The sequence below is a fragment of the Leiobunum rupestre genome, chromosome 2, assembly GCF_980474605.1.
Source record: "Leiobunum rupestre chromosome 2, qqLeiRupe1.1.hap1, whole genome shotgun sequence".
Taxonomy (NCBI): Eukaryota; Metazoa; Arthropoda; class Arachnida; order Opiliones; family Sclerosomatidae; genus Leiobunum; species Leiobunum rupestre.
Genome location: NC_143385.1, coordinates 29,979,989 through 30,004,020, shown reverse-complemented (window position 1 = coordinate 30,004,020; position 24,032 = coordinate 29,979,989). Strand labels below are relative to the sequence as shown.

The following is a 24,032-nucleotide window of genomic DNA, read 5'->3' as shown; positions in this document are numbered from 1 at the left end:
AGCTTTCCTGGAAGTTACATTGAGCCAAAATCTATTTAGATTGGTTACTCAAACTACACAAACACAAAATAAAAATGATTGAAAATTAAACTTTATCTGTTTAAAATATTTTTAGTAGGTAAAATCAAAATCTTAGGTCGCTTTTGGTAAAATGAAACATTTTACGTCCATTTTTAAACCAAATTGTTTCATTATAATTGAACTTGGAAAATATTGGACAGAGCGTATAAAATCAGGCTACTGGAATGCTCTACCTTTGGTACGGCGCCACCCTTTATAAGTTATTACATTATAATAAACTACCAATTCCATTGTAAATTACCAAAATCTGAATTTAACTAGAATATTGCAATCCTTAAATTAAGCTTAATATATTCTTGCTTTGAAATTTAATTAAAAAAATGTTGCATATCTTGATATAAATATTCCAAAACCTCACTTCGAATTTATTAAAGCAACGAAAAGTTTATATATTTCCAAAAAGCTAGGCAATACAAATTCAAGTTACCCAACTTTTGCATAGCAAATTTCCCAAAATCTGTATATAACTAGAATATTTTTACACTTAAATTTACTTTATCTGGAAATAAAAAAAACAAATTTATTTCCTTTCTAGATAAATTTATCAAAACACGGAAACCTTGAAACCGAGTTTCCTCGCAAACAAACAATTTGTACTTAATACATTTTCGCCCAAAGGTAAGACTAAATGTGGAAGACAAGAGTGAGATGCAATGAAAAACGCCACTGGGGGGGGGGGTACATGGCCGTAAGGGGGGGCAATCCCTGAAGGTAGGGCCAGTACGTTCGCTATTTCGTGAAGCAGCGTTTCCGAGTGGGCCAATGTAACATCGCCCTGAGGATGACTTATTTCGTGGTATACCGAATAACAAGAACGAAATTTTCTTTGATAAAAGCGGTTTTCAATTAGAATCATCTCCGGGAATCGGCTAGTCTCGTGATTAGGCAAAACCAAAAGGGGATTCCCCAGTTCCAGCCCGCCGGACACTTTCCGCAATTTCGAACGTATTCGTCGAAATCGTCATGTATAAAAAGTGGATTCGCCAGACCCTGCGCCAACAGATCTCGCTCATTTAAATTCGACGGTGAAGGTCTCTCCTTGAAAATTGAAAGACGAGTTTATCCAGTCGTTTATCCGCGTTCGAAGGAATGACAGCAATGTGTTATTTAATAATTACTTGGTTTAGTTTGTGTCTTGTTTCTTGTTTGTTTTTGGCGACCATCGATTCTGCCCCCGTTAATGACGCCCCTCCAAAAGAAATGGTAAGATCTTTAGATATTTATATGTAAATTAATTAAATTTTAGACAGCATTATTGTCATATAATTTAATGAAATTTTAGACAGCATTATTTGCATATAAATTAATGAAATTTTAGACAGCATTATTTGCATGTCAATTAATGAAATTTTAAACAGCATTATTTGCATGTAAATTAATGAAATTTTAGACAGCATTATTTGCATGTAAATTAATGAAATTTTAGACAGCATTATTTGTATGTAAATTAATGAAATGTTAGACAGCATTATTTACATTTAATTTCACTAAAATGTTAAGATCTTTAGATATTTATATGTAAATTAATTAAATTTTAGACAGCATTATTCTCATATAAATTAATGAAATTTTAGACAGCATTATTTGCATATAAATTAATGAAATTTTAGACAGCATTATTTGCATGTCAATTAATGAAATTTTAAACAGCATTATTTGCATGTAAATTAATGAAATTTTAGACAGCATTATTTGCATGTAAATTAATGAAATTTTAGACAGCATTATTTGTATGTAAATTAATGAAATGTTAGACAGCATTATTTACATTTAATTTCACTAAAATGTTAAGATCTTTAGATATTTATATGTAAATTAATTAAATTTTAGACAGCATTATTCTCATATAAATTAATGAAATTTTAGACAGCATTATTTGCATATAAATTAATGAAATTTTAGACAGCATTATTTGCATGCAAATTAATGAAATTTTAAACAGCATTATTTGTATGTAAATTTATGAAATTTTAGACAGCATTATTTGCATGTAAATTAATGAAATTTTAGACAGCATTATTTGCATGTAAATTAATGAAATTTTAAACAGCATTATTTGTATGTAAATTTATGAAATTTTAGACAGCATTATTTGCATGTAAATTAATGAAATGTTAGACAGCATTATTTACATTTAATTTCACTAAAATGTTAGACAGCATTATTTACATTTAATTTCACTAAAATGTAGAAAATAAATTTATCATTTAATTGAATTAAAATTTGAGAAATAACAAAATAATATTACATTTTACTTTAACTTAAATTTGGAAAATAATATTAAATTTAATTTAACTAAAAATCTATAAAATAATATTACATTTTATTTAACTAAAGTTTAGAAAATAATATTAAATTTAATTAAACTAAAATTTAGAAAATAATATTACATTTTATTTAACTAAAATTTTGAAAATAATATTACATTTAATTTAACTACAATTCAGTAAATAATATTACATTTAATTTAACTACAATTCAGTAAATAATACTACATTTAATTTAACTCTTTTTTTGCAAATAATAAATAATTTAATTAAAAATTAGAAAATAATATCAATATTTGCGTTATTAAACATGGCAGTTAATGATATATTATTTAAACGTGAAACCATTGATATAATTTTGTTTTAAGCATTCAATTGCGTAATAAGAAAATCGATAAACTTCTATCACAACACTATATACCGTAATTTAGTTGTAACCAAAAGTGAATAACATTTAGAAAAACAAAAGTTTGTAAACTATACTTTATTCCTGATATTTTCATTGAAACAAAACGTAAATAACATTTACGGGTATTTAAATTTTAAAAAGCAATTAATAATGACAAAACATTGATTTCCACAGAAATTAAATTTAAAATTATACTTGATTGGCCAAACTTTCAATCATATTCACTAAAACGAAAAAAAAATTGAAATCTATAATATATTGGCAGAAATTTTATTATTTTGAACTTCGAATGCAGTTACTATCGAATGTTCCTTACATAATTTTATTTAATATAAAATGTATACTTAACCTTCGTACAGGTGAAATATATGAAGCAATTCGGATACTTACCCCAACCGCCATCTGGAAGTCCTGATTCGGAGACTTTGATCACGAAAGAGGGCTTCACGGAGATCGTCAAGAAGGTGCAAAGGTTCGGAGGTCTACCGGAAACGGGGCAACTGGACGACGCCACCCTCCAACTGATGGACACTCCTCGGTGTGGGGTGCCGGATATCATAAGGGACAATGAAACCATTACGTCCGATTTGACGAACTCAACTTCCGGGCATCTGTCTCGGCGAAAGCGCTACGCCATCGCTTCGAAGGGATGGACGAAGAGGCACTTGACTTACTTGTGAGTCGTGTAGTTTCATTACAAAATACGTCATTCGCTAGTCCTCGACTACCAGATTGTAGTCCCCAAAAGCTAGCGTTGGTTCAAAAGTACCAACGACAAATTGGTTGCTCCCTCTAGCTAAAGGCATGTTTAATTTCCAAGCAATTAATGCTCAAATATATGTCGTTGTAATTACGTTTTCACGCGTTCGTAGCATCCCATCGATTTGAGTGTTCTAAAATTTAACTTGAAATAACTCTGGGCCCGATTACAAAACCATAAGTCGATACATCCAGGGGCGTAGGAACGTTTTTGGGTTTGGGGGGTACATTGCGAGCGAAGCAAGCCTCACATATATATAATATTATAAAAGTGGACCAATATTTGTAAATTTTAAATTGAAAGTTGAATTTGAATTCGCTCTTACTTTGTTGTTAAAAGTTTTAAACGACAAATTTATCTTTTTCATAATGTAAAAACAAGTTCACAATATTTCAAAGGGGGGGGGGGGGGCAAACACAGGTGTTGTCCCCTAGTAGGAAATTTAGGAGGGGACAATGTCCGCTTGTCTCCCTGGTTGCTACGCCGCTGGATTCATCTAGCTACACTCTTAAAAAAAGGGTGTTTTAATCGTATATTAAGGGTGTAATGTCTGTAAAAAACACTCTTGAATGTTAATTTAAACGCCCTAAAGGGATTTTTATTGTCCCAAATTAAAAACCTGAAAAGGTGTATAAAGGGTGTTATATTACCCCGTAAATTGAGTGATTTAACAACTGGTAAGGGTGTAGCTCCCTTAAGGCAGTAGTTTAGTACCCTAAAAGGAGTATTTTAACACTTTAAAGGGAGTATTGTAGCACCCTTAAGGCAGTAGTTTAGAACCTTAAAGGGAGTAGTGATAAAACTTTAAAGGGAGTATTATAGAACCCTTAAGGGAGTATTGTAGAACCCTGAAGGGGGTAGTGTAACACCCTGAAGGGAGTCGTTTGGTACCCTAAAAGGAATCGTCTTGCACCCTAGAGGGAGTAGATAATAACCCTGAATGGAATAGTTTTATACCACAAACTGTTAACAAAGGAACCAAAACGGAGGACATAAGCACCCCAAACAGTGTAAATAAACACCCTAGCAGGAAAACTGCTTTTTAAGGTGAAGAATAACATCCTTTAAAAACCTGTTAAGGTGTTAAATATGGGAGAATAAAACACCCTTAAAGGTTTGAAAAGAAACCCTTTTTTAAGAGTGTACTTTCAAAATTTCATTCAAATCGGCTTACCTATACTCTGCCTACGACGATTGCAAACAAATCACCATTTAAGTCGGTAACAATGAATCTTATCCTTTAACTTAAGTTAGTTTACTTCTGGTAGAGCGTCAGAAGCCAATTTGTGTCGTAATAGATTACGATCATCAATTAGGCTGTAGCTCCTGTTTATTCGGCTTCTTTTTCATTTTCTTGAACCAAGTAGATTACGTCGTGTTCGTTTGGGAGACAAGCGGACCTTTTATTATGCAAATTATTTCGTTCGCTGGGCGGCTTATCTTCCGGAGCATCGTAAATCGAGCCTCGTAAAATAAAGAATTTCTTTTTAGAGCATTGACGTGTTGACCTTTTACGGGTGTCCCGAAGTATTAACTCGCAAACCGCTCTCACAAATGACAAATTTTGCGTTACTCAAACCTTCGTCCATGATTAGAATATTTTAAAAGGGTTAATCTAAAATCGGCTAAATAATAAACAACGCGACCCATATTGTACTTGTGTCAGCTCACTGACTTTACACTTAGGTTTATGCAAGAATATTATCAATTTATAGAAAATGAATATGTTTAATCGATCTTCGGTTATCAGGAAAAACGTCATCGGGGTGCGCTTCAATTATAGCGTCATAAGAAGTCAATTTTAGGGAACCAATGATAGACTGGGTTCAGCATAGTTATTCTCCCGCCGTAGATATATTCTTGGCTTATGTTGGGAAAATGAAACCGAAATCAAGTTGACATTTTTTATTCTAGAAGAAGCGAGTGGTTACCGAGAATATTTAGAAATTCTATTAGTAAAAATTTCAATTGGAATTATGAGAATTTTTAATAACAAACGTTGCAAGCATTCGCTTCCACTAATGGCTTCTTAGTTAAAGACGGTGCTTGAAGATGGTGCTTAGAAATGGTCTATTTTTTATTCGCGTAGCAGTCGCTAAAAGTATATCGAATACCATCAAATAAAACATTAAATTCATTAGATAGAAAGCTAACTTGGCCACTGTTGAGCGTTTGTTAATCATCTTTGCTTATAACTCACAGTTATTGTTAATCCGTGGCTTGGCCTTTTCTGGTTCTAAATGTGTCAAAATTATTGGCAACTGACATGGACTTTTAGATAATAAATTTCCTGTTGGAAACACTGGATGAGATCCTAAAATTTGTAAACGAAAAAAATAAACGGTTTGCAAGGAACCAATACTGCTGCTACGGTTCGGAGTAACATGCTAAAAAATAGAAGCCCTCCAAAAATTACAATTTGTGAAATGTAAAACAGAAGATCCCGTGCATTAGCCAACTATTTAATCATAGACTAACAAAGCTACTCTATATAGATAGGAACGTCGAATACGGCGAATCGTTCGCTGCGACGGCAGCGTTCCCAGTGTGTAGACCTGGACATTATAAGTTTTTTTTTCTCTTTCGGAGAGTGTTGTGCACGCATGATTTACCTGCCTAAAGTACAACAAAATGATTTTTTGCGGTTATAAATGTTGATTTTAAAAAAAGAATTAATTGTTTAGGCATATTAATAAATAAAAATGTAAGACTATCCTAGATTTATGCTTCTTTAATTTAAAATGTTTATATAAAAAATTAGGTCCTTTTTAGGTTTAAAAATGCTAAGAAAGTTTAAAATAAGTAGAAATAAAAATGTTAAATCCATCATGTGACTATAAAATGTCTAAAATATAAAAATACTCTGATCTGAAAGCCGTGACAAGCTCTATAAAAGTTGTCTAGGTCTGACCACTAGATGGCGCCACCGCCCAAAACGATCAACACTTTTTTAACTTTGACGTTCCTGTCTATGTAGCTTTATTAGTCTATGGATTTAATGGTACGTGACGATTAATGAGAGCTTTTGTTTTGTTGTAACTTTTCGCAGGCAAAACTAAAATGCATTTATTCCGAAAGTCTACTTACTATTAATACAAGATTAAACGGTTTTAATTGCGGTGGCCTTCGACTGTGGCCCGACAACAGTGTGTTCGGTGACACTGGGATTAAATTATTCCGAGACGCAGACTGCCAGGAGCCGCCAGCCCACGCGGTAATTACCAGACCCTAGTGTGACCCGCCCAGTCCGTGTCTCTTAAATTAATGACACAATTTTCACGAAAACGAATTCAATTAACCTTCTCCCGCGCTTGTTTTCATTCTCTTCAATTTCACTGCCGAGTTTGAAACAATGACTTGGTCACGATTCTTGTACTCTAGGGAAGTTGTACCTAAAAACTGGACGCTATAAAGCCTTTTTACTGCCAGCCCTGTTCCCTTAAAAGTTACCCTAGCTCGATCTATATTAGTGGACGTGTAAAATATGTCTCTGACTGGCAGACAGCGCTCGGAATTTCTTTGGGGATGTCGAGTGGGTCGAGACTGCGAAATACGTTCATGGGCAATAATTGCAAACACCTATTAATAAGCCTAAATCGGAGTCTCGCTGTACATACCTCATTCCAAACGGCGTATTTTGAGAGCCCTTTCTGTGATTAAAATAGACAACAGCCCTGCGAGTAAATTATGCAATTCACCATAAGCTCCATGTTCAGTTTAAATTTTGATCAGAAAGATAGCCGTTTACCGACAGATTTTAAATTGAATGTGTCAAAGCTGATCGCACATTCAAAATTCTTCCTGTGCAAAAGCTGAAAGTATCTGTCAAGAGAGATTTTATTCCAAAAGTCAATTGCTATTTTCTGATAAGTTTAGTTAACATGAAATAAAATAGATGGCCCAGCAAACCTCGGATGTGTACACCGTATCCCGATTCAACATTAACGCGTGTATTCGCGCTTCTAACGTTGTATTATGTTAAAATTACACTGGTAGGGATTTTTATAATTTTATAAACCATATTTTCCCGATGTAATAATTAAAGAAAGCCACTATTTTATGTATAACAAAGCAAGTTTTGGCTCGACGTGAAGTAGCTCTTTTTCAACAGATGTCGCTAGCGTCTAAATCAAAACAAGATACTTAAGCTACATTTTGACCCAAAAGACGGGACATAAATATCCCTCGCGTTGATTGGCTCGTTTTTAAATTCAACATTATCTTAAATTATAGTAATGTTTTACAATATATTTTATATAATTTAGGTTAAAGTACACTAACAAGTTGTAAGTAAAGTTGTCTAATTATAATACTCTACAATGGTTCTCTGAAGACATAGTTGTTTCGATATTTTGAATTTTATATTCCTTTATCATTAATAGATGGAAACAGGCTCTCCAGTAAAGTCGTTTATTCATCTCTAATAACAAGGAACTTATCATAATACAGGTGGCAATGATAAAACCGACCGTTGCTATAAAAATTCTTTGACGGATTTTATCCTATGTCAAACCATGAATTAATAGTATGGATGAGTATAAATGGGCGTTTCTAAATCTAACGCCGTAGGATCTTTCCAATTGCTACTTTTCGTGCCTATGGGGAGAAGGGAAAACAAATAAGACGAATTGATTAAAGCAAGTGGCGGCTCTATCATTGCCATCTGTATTATGAAAAGGGCCCTTGTTATTAGAGAAGGCCATGAATCTAGTCGATTCTTCGAAAAACGAGACTTTTCTGGAGAGCGTGGTGCCATCTATGTATGGTAAAGGAAGCTATAATTAAAAATAGCCAAATGGTTACGTCGTCAGAGAGCCATTAATTGTAGAGTATTATAGTTACACAACGTATGCTCTATTTAACCAAAATTAAAAATTTGTTTATAATTGCGGTAATTTATGTTATTGACCAATTTACAAAATATCCAATTAACGCGAGTGGTACCTATAAGTACCAACTTTTTAATTTCGACGCTAGCGACTTCTATTGAAAATAAAAGCTACTTCACGTCGAGCCGCCACTTCCTTTATAGAATTGCATATTTTAAGGTTTTTAAAAACAAGTCCAGTTATGGTGTTCCTTCACAACATGTTTATTTACATTACTCGAAACATAGATTAGATGCTACTATTTTCAGATACTGTTACATTAATTATAAATTAATTTTTCAATCCCAAAAGGTAGCCGAAATTAGATAATTCTGAGAATTTAAAAAGTAAATTAACATTTTGAAAATAAAAAAGGCAACAAAGCACGTCATTTAAAACGATAAACTTCGTTCCAATTAAGAGAGACAGGGTCATTTTGTTGACATCGAAACGTCTTAAGCCCCAAATGTTACAATCCGGAATTTCTGCGCGTTTCCCATATCATACTCGTCGTTTCTACAGCCCACTCAAACGGTCCCGGATTTTTGCGCGTTTCTGGATGTTCGGCATCTGGTGTAGAATCTACAGAAATAATCTGGTTTTAAAAAGCGTTTATTTTTTGCTAAAAGATTAGAAAAAGCTAAAACAATTTAAAGAAACTGGGGGCCTATTCTGTAAATATTCGAAATCCAATTTTTGATCGAAAACTACATTTCGAACTTCGAGATCTCGACGAATGGTATTCGTTAAAGATTTCGAATAAGCATAAATCAATGCAAATTGTCGAAGTCGATCTCGACATGGTATACGGTATCGAGATCGAATTTTTACAGAATCGCCCCCCTGACACTACACGGTAAAGAAATTTATATTAATTACACCCTGGTCAATAGGTTTGTCTAAAAGTCATAGATTAATCAAAGCTCAAATTAATTTCACACCATTCGCTTAGCTGCGCGAAGAGGGAGCATAGCGAGGAACATAGTCTTATTAAGTCATAAAAAGGCAACGTTTTGGTCGAGCAGAGTACACGAAGAAGAAAAAAGTGATTGGACGATCTATAGACATTGTTTCGCACATAAATGTGGGCTCTACTGTTTTGTACAAACTATGACCACCAACAAAACTATCATGGTTGTTTATAGTTGGTAGTATAAATAGGTACAGTAGGTGTGTATTACCCAATTTTTTAGTTTCTAAATCACTAGCCAGACAATGGTTTTTTTATGTATAAATAAATTGAACGACGTAAATACAATATATTTCAACTGAAATAGTGATATTGATACATGATCAATTTATTGCCAAAAATGGTTTGATTTTGAGAAGTTTACCGATTAATTATAAGATTGTCACACTTATCTGCATATTTAAAATATAGTCAAACGCCGAGGGGTCGGATATTGTCCAAAATACCATAGAAAATTTAGATCAAATTTAAAAATCCGAAATCCAAGAATTTCCTTCCAATATACTAAATATTTATTTATTTATTTATAGTACTAAAAATCCTATATGGAAAATCCTTTAAAGAAATTCCCGGATTTTGTGAAAAATCCCAAAACCCGTTGCCAAAAATTCAAATGTCTGACCTCTAGAGGATGATAGTATAAGGAAAATCTCCTAATTTCGACACTTACAATAACTGCTAGGTGAGTAAGAATGGCGGATTTAGTGAGGAGCAATGGCGGAAAAGGTGATGCACAGGGTTTGGCAGGAAACAAAGTTTATAGAAAAGATAAAAAGCAATTCATGCTTACTAGTTCGTCGTCGTGTACCCTGCTTCAGCGGAAAATAATAGCAGACCGTCCGGAAGAAAACCAATTGTTTTCTAAGGCTCCTGTTACCTACTTAGAATATACTAGCATTGAAACCATTTTCAATTGCTAGTTTTAATCGCTTTACTGACCGTAATTTTATAATAAATCCTTCACGACATACGGGAAACTAGGGGGTAGTCACTTATAAATATTTTGTACACCTGATTTCTGATTTTCGTAAAATATTCGGTGATAACCAATGATTTCTCATAATTTTCGGTGATTTCCGGTGATTATAAGTGAATTGCCGTGATTACCTATGATTTGTACACCTGGTTACGTAAGTGAATACCCCCTCCAGTGGATTTGTACAGTGCCACTTACCAACAACGAAGGAGGCTGTCAAAATCAGACAAGCAGGGATCTTTATTGTTGGCTTCATCTCCGAATGTATCGGTACCAATGACGCAAATTATAATCCTTATATGTTTCAACCATTACTTATAGGTGCTTAGATAGATTTTTGCGCTTTCAGTTTCGCAGGATATGAGCCTTAGTTCGTAATGAGTGATGGTCTGATATATCTATTAACGCACACAGTTTTGGTTCTTCGGACAAGGCGCTTTTAACTAATGAATTTTAGCACTCCAGCGTTGTCACAACTTTGATTTGCTCGTCTACTAATTAAAATAGCGTAATCAAGCTTATAAAAAGACAAGTAATTGTCGCTTTCTCTGATAAGCTACACGAAAAATACATTGCTACCATATTAATCGCCTAATTAAAATTCTTTTCCGGAAATCAAGAAAACATAACAAAGTATATGTACAACTTACTTGATGTTTGAATAAACTTCCATTGAAATAGGATTTTAGCTATAACTTAAAATTTAATTATCTTAAAAATAATAAATTATTTAAAGTATGACTTTTAAATAGAAATTGTTATCAAGATTTTAATTTCGATTCTTCAAATTCAGTTATCTTAATAATGCTATAAGATTTTATTTATAGTACTTAATTAAATTAATCAAAAATATTTTAAATTTCATACTTACAAATCTAAAGGGTGAAATGAACTATAGGATTCAAGTTATGATACTCAAATCTCTAAACGTTATCGTAAATACTACAGGATTTTAACTCCATACTTTTGAAAAGAGAAACACATTTTTTAGTTCTTGTAAAAAAACCATGTCTTTTTAACAGTATTGAGTTTTAATATTTATCGTTTTGTCATTTAAACTGAGCGTGAATATAAGTTGCGAAGACCCGAGTTAAATATGCTACAACACGCAACAGCTACTATTTTATACTTTATAATGCCACCATCTCACAAAATTTCTTCCAGGAATCGTGATGTTTCCGCTAGTAAGAATAAAATTACCAATTGGAATCTTTGCCAAATCTTTTACAGATATATTTTACTCAGCCGTTGTACCTTTTTGGAAAGAGAAAATAATAAGAAATAAAAAATAATTTTATAATAGAAATTATTATAAAATAATCTTTTTATTCTTTAAAAACAGCTTATCAAACTGGAATTCTAATTTGGATCGAGAGGAAGTGCTGAAGAAATTAGAAGCGGCGTTCAAAGTGTGGTCGGACGCCAGTCCACTGAGCTTCAGCTACAAGCACAGCATGGACGCCGACCTGATCATCGCCTTCGGGCGCAGCTACCACGGGGACAGTTACCCTTTCGACGGACGGGGAAACACGTTGGCTCACGCCTTCTTCCCGTACCAACAGCCATTCGGCGGGGACATTCATTTTGACGACGACGAAAGCTGGGTCGATGAATCCAAAGGCAACCACAATCCCGACGGTAATGCGTACGCTTCTCACTGGTTTCTACCATTCTATTAAAAGCATATAACGGTGTCCTTATAATTAAGTATCCATCTTCATATCATTGTTAGTTATTCGCTTGAAAGATGTACCTTCGCTGGATCTCGCTAGGTGAAATACGTCATATAGTTACTTATTTAATGATTTAAATCTGCAAAATGTTACTTTTAAAGCAAGTGGCAGCTCGACGTGAAGTAGCTCTTTTTTCCATAGATGTCTCTAGCGTCGATTTCCAAAAGGCGGTACCCCTCGCGTTGATAAGATTGTTTGTAAATTGGTCAACATAAATTTCAGAAAATGTAAACAATATTTTTTTTATGATACTCTACAATGGCTCAATGACGGCATTATCATTTGGCTGTTTTTAATTTTAGCTTCCTTTGCCATAAATAGATGGCAAAACGCTCTCCAGTAAAGTCGCGTTTTTCGGAGCATCGTATAGATTCATGGCCATCTCTAATAACAGGGGCCTTTTCATAACACAGGTGGCAATGATAGAGCCGCCACTTGCTTTAAATAGTTACACATATATATTTACTCACGAGGAGACTACCCGAGGTGTTTATCTCCAATTTTGTTCAAACTCGGGTGGTAAGTAGACCTTCATGTAACTTGAAAATCCCTAAAAGGGTGGACAAGAATGGGCTTTCGTTTTGCCATGGCAACCAAAAATGTTTTTCACAACTTAAAAACTGATTACTCGTATAATAATAATCAGCTAGGCTAATACCCAAGGCACCACCTTAGGCCTAAGTCATCATGCGACTTTTGAAGCCCTTAAATCAGGTGGCCGGGTTACAATGCGTAGGAGGGTGGTGGCAAGCCCTGCATGCCACGAGATCGAGCCAACAGCTCCCTACACTAACTATTACCGTTAACCTAGACAAGTTTTTATGGAAGGGGAAACCGAAGAACTCGGGGGAAAACCCCTTAAACCAGTGGGGAGAGAACTTGCAAACTCAACGCAGGAGTTGTTCCGAGTTTTCACCCAATATATGTATATTTACTCATATTTACCAAAATTGACGTATATTGGTCCAAATGTACCGGATTTAGCCATGATCTGAATAATGTATCTAATTGATGAACCTTTTTTAATTTTTTGAAAAATATTGATTAATTTTCATAGAGAAAATCAGTTTTTAAGTTGTGAAAAACATTTTTGGTTGCCATGGCAAAACGAAAGCCCATTCTTGTCCACCCTTTTAAGGATTTTCAAGTTACATGAAGGTCTACTTACCACCCGAGTTTGAACCAAATCGGAGATAACCACCTCGGGTAGTCTCCTTGTCAGTTTAATTCCTCCATTTTACATGGCGGCAAAAGCACCCCTATTGGAAACTGACTAGAGCCTGCGAAGTCACATGCTTCAATTACATAGTCTAGATACTGGAGTTGATAAGTCTGAATACTTCTCTAGTAAGAGAGATTTTATATACTTCGGGTCTTACTATTGAAAGTTGAGAGCTCCCCGGTCACATCCCCGAACAACAAATAATATAAGTTTCTTAGTATTATCAAGAATGTATTTATTTATACTCAGGGAGAATGAATATGTCGAGACTATCGACGGACACGTTGAGGCCCTAACCCCATCACGCTAAGGGGGGGGGGGAGGAAAAATGGAGGCGGTCTTATTTTTTGCGGCCTCGCAGCAGCGTTAATCGCGCCGAAAAACGTAATTTTTAAGAACCAATGAGATTGCAGTATTATTTAATTTTATTAAAGCGGAGGAGCATACCGGGGGCCCCAACGGATGGAATTGGAGAAACGCTAAAAATAATCTCGACATATTCATTCTCCCTGAGTATAAATAAATACATTCTTGGTATTATTTCATTCCTCATGACTCTTGATAATGCTTAATTTTTCCCAATAAAACAAAATTTGGAAACAATTTGACACAGTCTAACTGTTCTAAATACACGGTTTAATAGATAGGGCTTAATCTCTCTCAAAACAAATTCATTCTTAAAACAAACCTTGCAGATTTTATTTATCTAAAGGCTATGCATGTATAAACCGCTTTAACACCTAAAAATATCATAGACCTGATTATGAGGCTCACGTGGAACCCGCAAGCAAAACTTGGCACTGTGTGTAACCTGCGGGTAACAAAAGCGGGGAACCTTTTTCGCCAGCTAATTGCTTTCTTGAGAACGAGTAGTTAAGAAAATCAAACCGTTTTCATTAGTCAAACTGGCACTTACTTCGAAGAAATAATGACAATTTATTAAATTACAACATATATTTTACTATTACAAGTTAGAACTCGCTTCGCTTCTGAAGATCTTTCTTCTTGAAATTTGACATAAGAAACACGTTTTCACTGATATTTATCGCCATCAACGTAACCTGTTATAATCATTCTGGCAACAAAAAGGGATAACCTATTAGCTCGTTCCAAGTAGCTGAAAAATGTGGTTTCGTCGTTCCTTCAACGTTTAACATTTTCGTCTTTTGTTTAATGCCTAGGCGTGGACTTCTTCATGGTGGCGACTCACGAGATCGGACACAGTCTGGGACTGGCCCACTCGGCGAACCCATCGTCGATTATGTTCCCCTATTACAAAGGTTTCGACCAAAATTTTCGAATCGGTTACGACGACGTTCTGGGACTGTACGACCTTTATGGTATTATCTTGAAATTCTACTCCGTTCTGAAATTCACCATCAACATTTTAACGTTGTCTCATTGCAGTAAAAAATGGAGCGTTCGAAGATGGGCACGTAGAAAGTTACAATCCAACACGACCCACCGAACCTACCAGAAGAAATCCTTACCCAACTCAGGTAGATTTCAAGTTGGTCTCTACTTTTAACCATAAGTTTATTACTTCCGTGTGCTAAATATTTTCTGATAGCTATTTCTAGAATGACCAGACTATTGTCATTAAAGGTATTCCCAGGTAGCCCCATCACGTACATATAACGTGTTGTATCGAGGTTTTTAAAACGTATATGAAACACGTTTGGTAAACGTTGATCATGTCACCAGTTACCACGTGTTTCACCACGTAGTTTTGAAGTGTTAAATTACGCGTACATTTAGATAAAAAAGGCGCATATGAAGTTCAAATAGCATTAAGTTTGAAAACAATAACCGTGTTTTTTATTTAAATTATATCAGCGACTTAGCGGGTATTAAGAGTTATTTTTTTGTGTATTTAGCGGTTAGTTTCCGTGAATTCAGGTATTATTTCGCGTACATTAATTGCAATTTTTTTGTGTGTCAATCGGTTATTTTGCGAGCATTAATTGTATATTTTATGTACATAATTGGTTATTTTGTGTGCAATAGTAAGTTCGTTTCTGTGCATTAGTTGCCTATTTTGGTTGCATTAATTGGTTATTTTGTGTACATTAATTAGTAGGTTTTTGGGCAATAGTTGGCTATTTCGGGTGCATTAATTGGCTATTTTGCGTGCACTTATTTATTATTTTGCGTGCATTAATGGTCTAATTTCTTTATTTATGTGATGCATAGGTACACATTTCACGATGAGTTTTCGTCTAATACTAGATAGAATGAAGTTTTTGGGATACAATACATTTATTGATTATGTGTTATATTGATAAATAATTTTTCAATAGTGCATATCTTAACATTCATTATCTTTAGGACTAGAATGCATAACAGAGTAAAAGATAGTTTAGTGAATATCAAAAACATATACTTATGAAACAACTACTACCTCTTCAATGCAGTATTTCTTCAATAGATCTCCATTCTCTATAATTCTGCCCAATTATCTAACAAAATGTATGTGAAGGATAAACGCCACGAAATTGTATTTTAAAAATTAAGATATACTTATAGTTAATTTCATTAAATTAATGAATAGACCTCTGAAAAGAAGTTTTCAAAAATATATTTATAAATCGCTTTTGAAATCTTGAAATGGAGACCTTTTCAGCGTTTGAAAGTCAAACAATCCTTTGACAGTAGGCCATAAATAAAAAACCGCTTTATACACGAAAAAAAAGCTTAATGCATGCAAAATAATAGATTAATGTATTCGAAATAATTTCTTCGTGCACGCAAAATAAGTGCTTATTACTCGAAAAATAACCTCTTATTGTATGCCAAATTGCCGCTTAATACACGAAAACTAACAGCATAATTTACGCCAAATAACCTATAAATACACGGAAAATATCGCTTAATACAAGGAAAATAACCAATAAGTTCACGCAAAATAACGAATTAGTGCACGAAAGTAACTTATTAATGCACGGCAAATATCCCTAACTACGTGAAAAATAACCAATTACTGCACGAAAAATAGCAAATTAATGTACTCGAAATAATCTCTTAATGCATGAAATTTAACCACTAAATACACGAAAAATAACTCCTTACTACACGCCAATACCAGCTTAATACCGTATGATTTAATGTAATTTAAACTTAATAAGCGCATTGTATAATCGGTAAGTAAGCATAATTTAACACTTAAAAATACCTGGTGAAAGTTAAGAGGGTGTAAGGAAGGTGATAAAAATTTTGCATAGTCAAAGATACGCCCAAGGGAGGGTTTTTAAAAGGAACCATTCACTTGTCTACGCCACTGGTTATTTGTCCACGTTTTGAAACCTCAATTACCAATCTACTGATATATTTTGCAGATATATCCGGTATAGAAGGAGCACGTGTAATTAGGCATATATCCACGTGAGCACAACGTAAAGCCTAACACTTTTCCAACCTAGTTATTTATCTACTATTTAAATACGTTGAAACTACCTGTCTGCCAATCTAGTGATATAATCACCATATCTATACGTAGGAAACACGTGTAGTGAAACACATGACTGAATAAGTGTCTTATATTCTAACTTAACACCTTGAAACGACGTATATATTTTACTCAACACGGAATATAAACGATGAATACTAAATATCAACCTAATATACACGTGCTCGTGCTACCTGGGTTATAAGTCGCTAGATGACTTGGGCATAAGGTGGTGCCTTGGAAATTAGCCTAGCTGATTACTTTTATTATTATTAATATATCGCTTTTTGTCTAGTCGTCAGAGTGAGCGCTTGACATTTTTATCAGTTGCGTATTTTTGTTGCTCTAGGTGCTTTTCGCTTTAAATATGACGTCAATTCTACGTCACTGAACACAGAGTTATTATTAACTATTTCGAGAAACTAACAACCTATGCAACATATCTTAACACTTTACATATTTACATTCGTAAAGTCTCAGACTAGTCTTAATTAATTCCAAAAGCAATACGAAATTTCACGGATTTTCTTTCTCAACGGTGTTTGGTTAAATTAAGTTTTGACTTTGATGTTCTTAGCCATCATATTCACCTCGAAATACTCCAAGTACCACAGCACCTAGGCAGTACCCAATGCCAAGGGATAGACGTCCAACGCCGAGGACGAGAGCACCCACCAGATCACCCGAAGTGACCACGAGAGCGCCACGTCCGCGGCCGACGATTCCAGTGATCCCCACCAGGGCGCCGAGGCCGAGGCCCAGACCCGAAAGACCAACGACGACTTCTACTACTTCATTGCCTAGAGATACCACCTCTTACGATCGACCCAGTCCTACAAGCGCCCCTACTCATAGACCCAACAGAGAGCGAACGAGGCGCCCAGTCGTCGATCCCACTCGAACGAACGGACGGGACCGCATGAAGGACTTTGTAAATACCATGCCAGCCAGAGCTCCGGATTTGTGTCGAGGGAAATTCGACGCTATTGCAACTCTTAGAGGAGAAGTGTTTATCTTCTACAAAGAGGTAAAGATTGTGATTATCGTCAAAATAAAAATGGGGTCGATTTTCAACATCTAGACTTACCACCACTGTCCTCTTCTAAGGAATAGTTGAGACAAAAAACAAGAGGACAGAGGTGGTTGGTCAATCACACCTTTTCACATTGGGTAAGAACTGAGTTCAGACTGCCACCTAGCAAATACTTTGCTCGTTTGTTAAAGCCCTGATCTCTATTCGATTTCTTGTTTTTGTTTAGCCAACTCTTAAGGTGAGTATATAAAGTCATAGGTCAACGCCAAGAGCTGGGCTCGAGGTCACCTCACTGAATAAGTATATGAGCTCACCTTGGTCTCACCACTTATTGCCCGGGTCTTGGACTTGAGCTCGCAATCTAAATTTCCTCGCCGATGTGAGGTCGCAAGCTCAGTAGATTTAAAACCTACATACCGTCTTGAGCTCGGACTCACTGTAGTTATAAATATACGGGCAGTCTCGGGCTCGCGCTCACTATATTTACAAATCGACGGGTGGTCTTGAGCTCGGGCTCCCAATAATTACAATTCGACATGTGAACTCTGGCTCATGCTCACTATAGTTACTTACAAATAAAATGTTGGCCTCGAGCTCGTTCTCACTATGTTTTAAAACTACTAAAGGCTCAAGCTCGAGCTCGATGTTTCAAAATACTCAGAGAAGCTCAAGCTCAGGATCAGTATATTGTAGCTTTTCTCAACATTATATAATTAAATCCTTTCGACAGCTCTGGAGTCTAGAGTTGCTCAAGTGGCTCAACCCGATTTCTTGTCAATTATTTATTAAATAGCCCAATAAAGGTTTTAGAGCTCCATTCCGGCATCACTGGCACACCGGGAAGATAGACGAAGACGGTCAGACAGCCCTGAGCCCAGGAATCCAGGAATCCAGATGGCGCTGGCCGCGCTAGCTTCTAAAGCTTTTTTTTTTGCCAAAATAAATTTCGAACGTGGGCTTAGGGCTAAACAATATCGCGAATTGGAAGGAGATCGAGCTCATCCTCAGATACGAAAACAGTATTCCAATTGGTCTCGGGCTCAATCGTAACCGTGAGTTGAGCTCGGGCTCACCTCAGATATGAAAACTACTAAAATCAATCTCGAGCTCGGGCTCCATTATTATGTGGGGCTCAAGGTTGAACTCTAGTACGTTAACTTTTGATACGGGCTCGGGCTTTGGCTCCAAGTAATGTGAATCATGAAATGGGTTCAAGCTCAAACTCGAAGTAATTTGTATTTTAACCAGGGCTCAAGCTCGAGCTTGGAGTAATTTGCATATAAACAGGGGCTGGGGCTCAAGCTCAGGCTCACTAGTTACAGTATGCGTTCCACAATACCTCAGCTCGGGCTCTGTTTTAACGTTGACCTATGTATAAAGTAGGCCCTTTGATTGCACGATTTCGCCGCTGATTGGTTCTTCAATAACCGAATGCAAAATTGTCACGCGTGATCCTTAGTTCTAATTAAACCTTTCTTTCTTAGAATAAAGTCTAAATAATTAGTTGCCAAAACGTTCAACGTTTGAAATATCGGTTTCAATCCTATTTTGTTTAAATATCCGTTTTGATTTTCAGTTTATGTGGCGATTATTAGAGCGTGGAATCGTGAATACGGGATACCCGGTACAAATTCACAGCTTTTTCGTGGGGCTTCCCAAATCAGTTAAGAAGATTGACGCAATTTACGAAAGGAAAACCGATTACAATATCGTTTTATTCAGCGGTAAGTCCACATATACACTACAAAATATCTAGACTCGTATTTTAAACGTGAGTTTCATAATCAATTAGGCCTATTTAAATTTAATTTATCTGTTAAATCAGAGGTGGCAAAATATATAATTTTTAGTATTACAATTTTCGAATTAGCATTGGTTTAGGTCGTTATTTTGTATAATATGTGCGTTGAAATTACCAACGAGAAACCATTAGCCCTGATTTTTCACTTAAGCTAGAGCCACGGACTTTGAAACGGTTTCTCTTAATACCTGGTTTTAAATTTTAAGCAATGGTTTCCACTAACGCACGTCATTAAATTTTCGGGCGTACACCCGTTTTCACGAGCGTAAAGGAAAATGCATCATAACCTAGGTTTACGCCGTTAGGCCTATGCATTTCTCTTAAATAAGCTTTGAGTTACCCCACTTTTAGGAATAATTCAATATCTTTGCATCATAGTATTTCCTTTTGAAAACCAGCCCTAAGTTCGTGTCTGGTTTTATGCCCAAGCCGCAAGGGTCATATAAAGAGCATCTTGTTCTTCCAGAATCTGTGTACTATTACTTCCAGCGAATGCTGAAGAGGTTTAATTACAGCGCCTTCTTTCTTTGACGTGTTTTAGGGGACAAATATTGGACGTTTTCGGGTAACAACTTCACTGGAGATAGTCCTAGGCCGATAAGGGAGCTGGGACTCTCAACCGACCGTCTCGACGCGGCGATGGTTTGGGCCAAGAACGGCAAAACGTATTTCTTTTCGGGGGAGCATTATTGGAAGTACGACGAAAGCAAACGGGCCGTGGAACCGGGTTATCCAATGCTCATCAAAAGCCGATGGCAAGGACTCCCGATCAAGCTCGATGCCGTATTTACTTGGACGGACGGTGAGAACAGATTTTAATTTCAATTTATAAATGTCATAAGTAACATAATAACAATAAGTTATGTAATAACCATAAGTGTATGGTGGGGTGGCGGAGTGGTTAGAACTTTCGCCTCGCAGCAAAAGGAACTGGGTTTGATCCCAGCTTGTGGCACTTGGTGAAAACTCGAAACAACTCCTTCTTCCCCCGAGATCTTCGGTTTCCCATTCGATAAAAACTTGTTAGGGTAATAGCTAGTGTAGGGATCTGCTAGCTCGCGTGGCACCACCCTCGTACGCATTTTAACCCGGCCACCTGAATTAATAGCTTTAAAACACGCTTGATGACTTAGGCCTAAGGTGGTACCTTGGCTATTAGCCTGTCTGCAAAAAAAGTTACTTGTGGCTCACTTTCTCTCGCTTTTCGATCACTTCCTTTTACTTGTACTCAATTCCTTTTAGTTGTCGATCACTTCCGTAAAGTTGTTGTTCACTTCCTTAAAGTTATCGATTACTTCCGCTTTTACATGTCAGTCACCTCTTGATACTCACCGTTCAATAAGTATGGTTTTAATGCTAATTTCCGGACCCAACATTTTTTCGACACTGACATGCTCATCAAGCTTCGACTTGGACTTGCATTCGAACTGAGTAGCATGTTATCGTCCTTGGTAGTAGTATATTTAACCTTAGGCGTTTTTAAACACTAGGGGGCTCTGTGCTGAGAACCAAACCTAGATTGCGCCATAGCTCTGAATATCAGTTCGGTGATAATTTTTCCTAATTGCCATACTTATTGTTATTTTGTTAATTACGTTAGTAGCAGATAAGTTTATATTGTATCTCTTACGAGGGAAGTATCTAACTAGGCCTTAGAAATATGAGGCTGGGTTCGAATTTCCCGATCAATCCGCGTGTATTAAATTTCTTAACCATGTAAGTATATGTTAACATTACACTGTACTAATCAATAAATCATTTTCCCTCTCTAAAAGTGTTAGAAACTCGCTAAATGATGAATTTCGCTCCTCAGTTTGTTTTCTTCCAAAAACATTTTGAAAAATCAGCTATAGCCTGGGACGGTACATGTTTCAAGAAAATGCATATTTATCTCGTAGGAGATAAGTATTAATTACTTCCGCTGATAGTCTAGTTCACACTACTGCTTTTGGGAATTATTGAAACTGAAAGATAAGAGCCTCAACAGAATTTAAAATTTATTCGTTTCACGCCAATAATCCAAATCAGTCACATTACATCCGCTTCCTCTTGTTTTTGAAGAGTGTCCCTTAATGGGTCGAAGTGTGCAATAACTGGTGGCTTTACTGGGGAGTCGGGTTCCGGCTCTTGTAACCCATAAGGGCGGTCGCGCACTAGGGCATGTTCACTCTGATCAAATGGTCCTATCTCCCCCTCCGACTTCGGTCAGGTATGGGCTGGAAACTGAGTTTCGGCTCCGGCTAACGGAGAGGGTCCAGGTAAACTGGTCGCCTCGGAGGATTGGGGGCCAGCTGTGTCAGCTTATGTGGACCGCTGTGTGCCTGTCGTTCCCCTTTATGAGCTCTTTCTGAAGGGTATGGCTCTCTACCTACGTAGGTAGGGTGTCGGCTGGAGTTGCTATAGCATCCACTCTCTATCCCACAGCTGCGCCTTTTGTTAGTATGAGTGACTTGCGTCAAAGGTGTGACCATCGGTAGTAGGGTACTACTACCCATGCCGGATTTGTCACCTGTCGGGGCTTGTGGACGCTGGTGAAGGGCATGATGAAAGACCACCGGTGTTTTAGGTGGCTTTGCACTGGGAGCATCCGGTATATAACTTCTGACCACATGTTTTTGAATAGTGGCAGAAGGTGTTGCTCAAATCCCTGCTCTGGACCAATTGTTTAAGGTGTTCAGTAATTTACCCCGAAACAGAATTAAATGACTTGAGTTGGGGTAACAAGTTAACAATTTTAGTTTTAGAATGAGCGAAAAGTGTCCATCTTGTGAAAAATTGTTCAGCATTGTGTTACTAGATTTTCGTCCTTAAATATTGGTTTTGTCATTTTTCAGGGCAAACGTATTTCTTCAAAGGGAGTCAGTACTGGAGGTTCAATAACCAGGCCGTGTCCGTGGATAGACATTTCCCCAGAAACGGGTTGCAGGACTGGCTCGCGTGTGGCTTGTGAACGGCTTGCAACAATATACTTATAAGAAAAACTAAAGGCCTTCACTTAAATTCGCTCCCAGTTGACGGCTGAATCCTCTAGGCGAAGAAAAAGCATCTTCAACTAGTTCAGCTTTTCTAATGATAAATAGAACCTCATTGCCATAACTTAAGGAATGGTGACTATTGTACATGTAAAGGCAGGGTATCGTCAGATGAGTCCTTTGTTAAACACATTATTAAAAAAAATATTTTTAATGGTCATTAATTAATTTAAAGTTTAAAACGATTATTTAAATTAAAATGATTAATTATATTAAACTATTTAAATTTAATGGATTAATGAAATTTTATGGTTTAATTAAATTTAATGGTTTAATTAAATTTAATGGATTAATTAAATTTAATGGATTAATTAAATTTAATGGATTAATTAAATTTAATGGATTAATAAAATTTAATAGATTAATTAAATTTAAATCTTTTAACTAAATTTAAATTATTAATTAAATTAAAATCTTTTAATTAAATTTAAATCCATTAATTAAATTTATTAAAAGTAATTTAATTAAAATCTATTAGTTAAATTTATTAAAACTAATTATATTAATTAATTAATTAATTAATTAAATAAATACGAAGACATTTGTAAGAGTGTGTGCAGTTTTTACAGTTGTGTTAAACTAAAAAATTATGTTTCCATTCTTATGCCAATTATTTATTTTATTATACTTTGTAAATAGTTTTATCTACTGTAAAATAAATGTTTCATGAAATAAGAATTTTGCGTTATAATATTTTTTATAGTAATTTGAGGTTTAGGTTTTGAAGATCTAGATCATAATTAACTAAAAGTCGACCGTTTAAACATCACTGATTTACTCCAGGAGAGCTTTATACTATGTAAATTATCGATAAATCCAATTTTCGATCGAAAACTTTCGAGATTTTCATGTACATAAGTCAATCATGAGTCGCTATAAGTATGTTTCCGGCATAAGGTCCCATATTACCGGCATGGTACTCGTATGGAGAAATTTAAATTCAAAAAAGAACTCCGGGTACAATTAGAGCGCCATATAGTCAGCTCGGAGGTGGCTTTTTTTCGGAAGTTGCCTTGAAAGTTGCCTTGAAAGTTTGAGTTTTCGGTTAATGGCGGCGGTCTAGCGAAAGCAGCTCCATACTTTCTTGAGTAAATTTATTAAAATGTCCAAAAATTTAAATATAATTAAGAAAAGGAAAGTAAAACTATTCATTGCCATCACTACCTGGGGAATAAAGATAAATTACAAGAAGAAAACCAATTTGGTGGCTTTAATTTTGAAACTCCCATTAAGCCTTGCCCTAAATGCACTATCACTTTTAATAACAATAACCAAAAACAATCTTCTGTTTTCGAAACTGATGCTTCAATCGAGTGCTATATTATTTTAATAAGGCAGACAATGAAGATGAGCAAAAAATCTAAACCAAAAACTGTGAGTATTTTTACGCTGTTAAACTAAAAATTATTATTGTAACATTAAGTAAATCGGGAAA

At 35.6% G+C, this 24,032-nt stretch overlaps 1 protein-coding gene across 1 annotated transcript; it reads left to right on the top strand.

The window, feature by feature from the left end:
* The first annotated feature begins 1,223 nt into the window (after nucleotides 1-1,223).
* LOC149957300 (matrix metalloproteinase-17-like) lies at nucleotides 1,224-22,692 on the top strand. Its single transcript, XM_090164773.1, has 9 exons — nucleotides 1,224-1,284; nucleotides 3,117-3,433; nucleotides 11,674-11,969; nucleotides 14,468-14,626; nucleotides 14,694-14,785; nucleotides 17,309-17,758; nucleotides 19,341-19,488; nucleotides 20,107-20,367; nucleotides 22,400-22,692. The coding sequence occupies exons 1-9, from the start codon at nucleotides 1,282-1,284 to the stop codon at nucleotides 22,513-22,515; spliced, it is 1,842 nt and encodes a 613-aa protein (XP_090020899.1). The 5' UTR covers nucleotides 1,224-1,281; the 3' UTR covers nucleotides 22,516-22,692.
* Nucleotides 22,693-24,032: the final 1,340 nt, after the last annotated feature.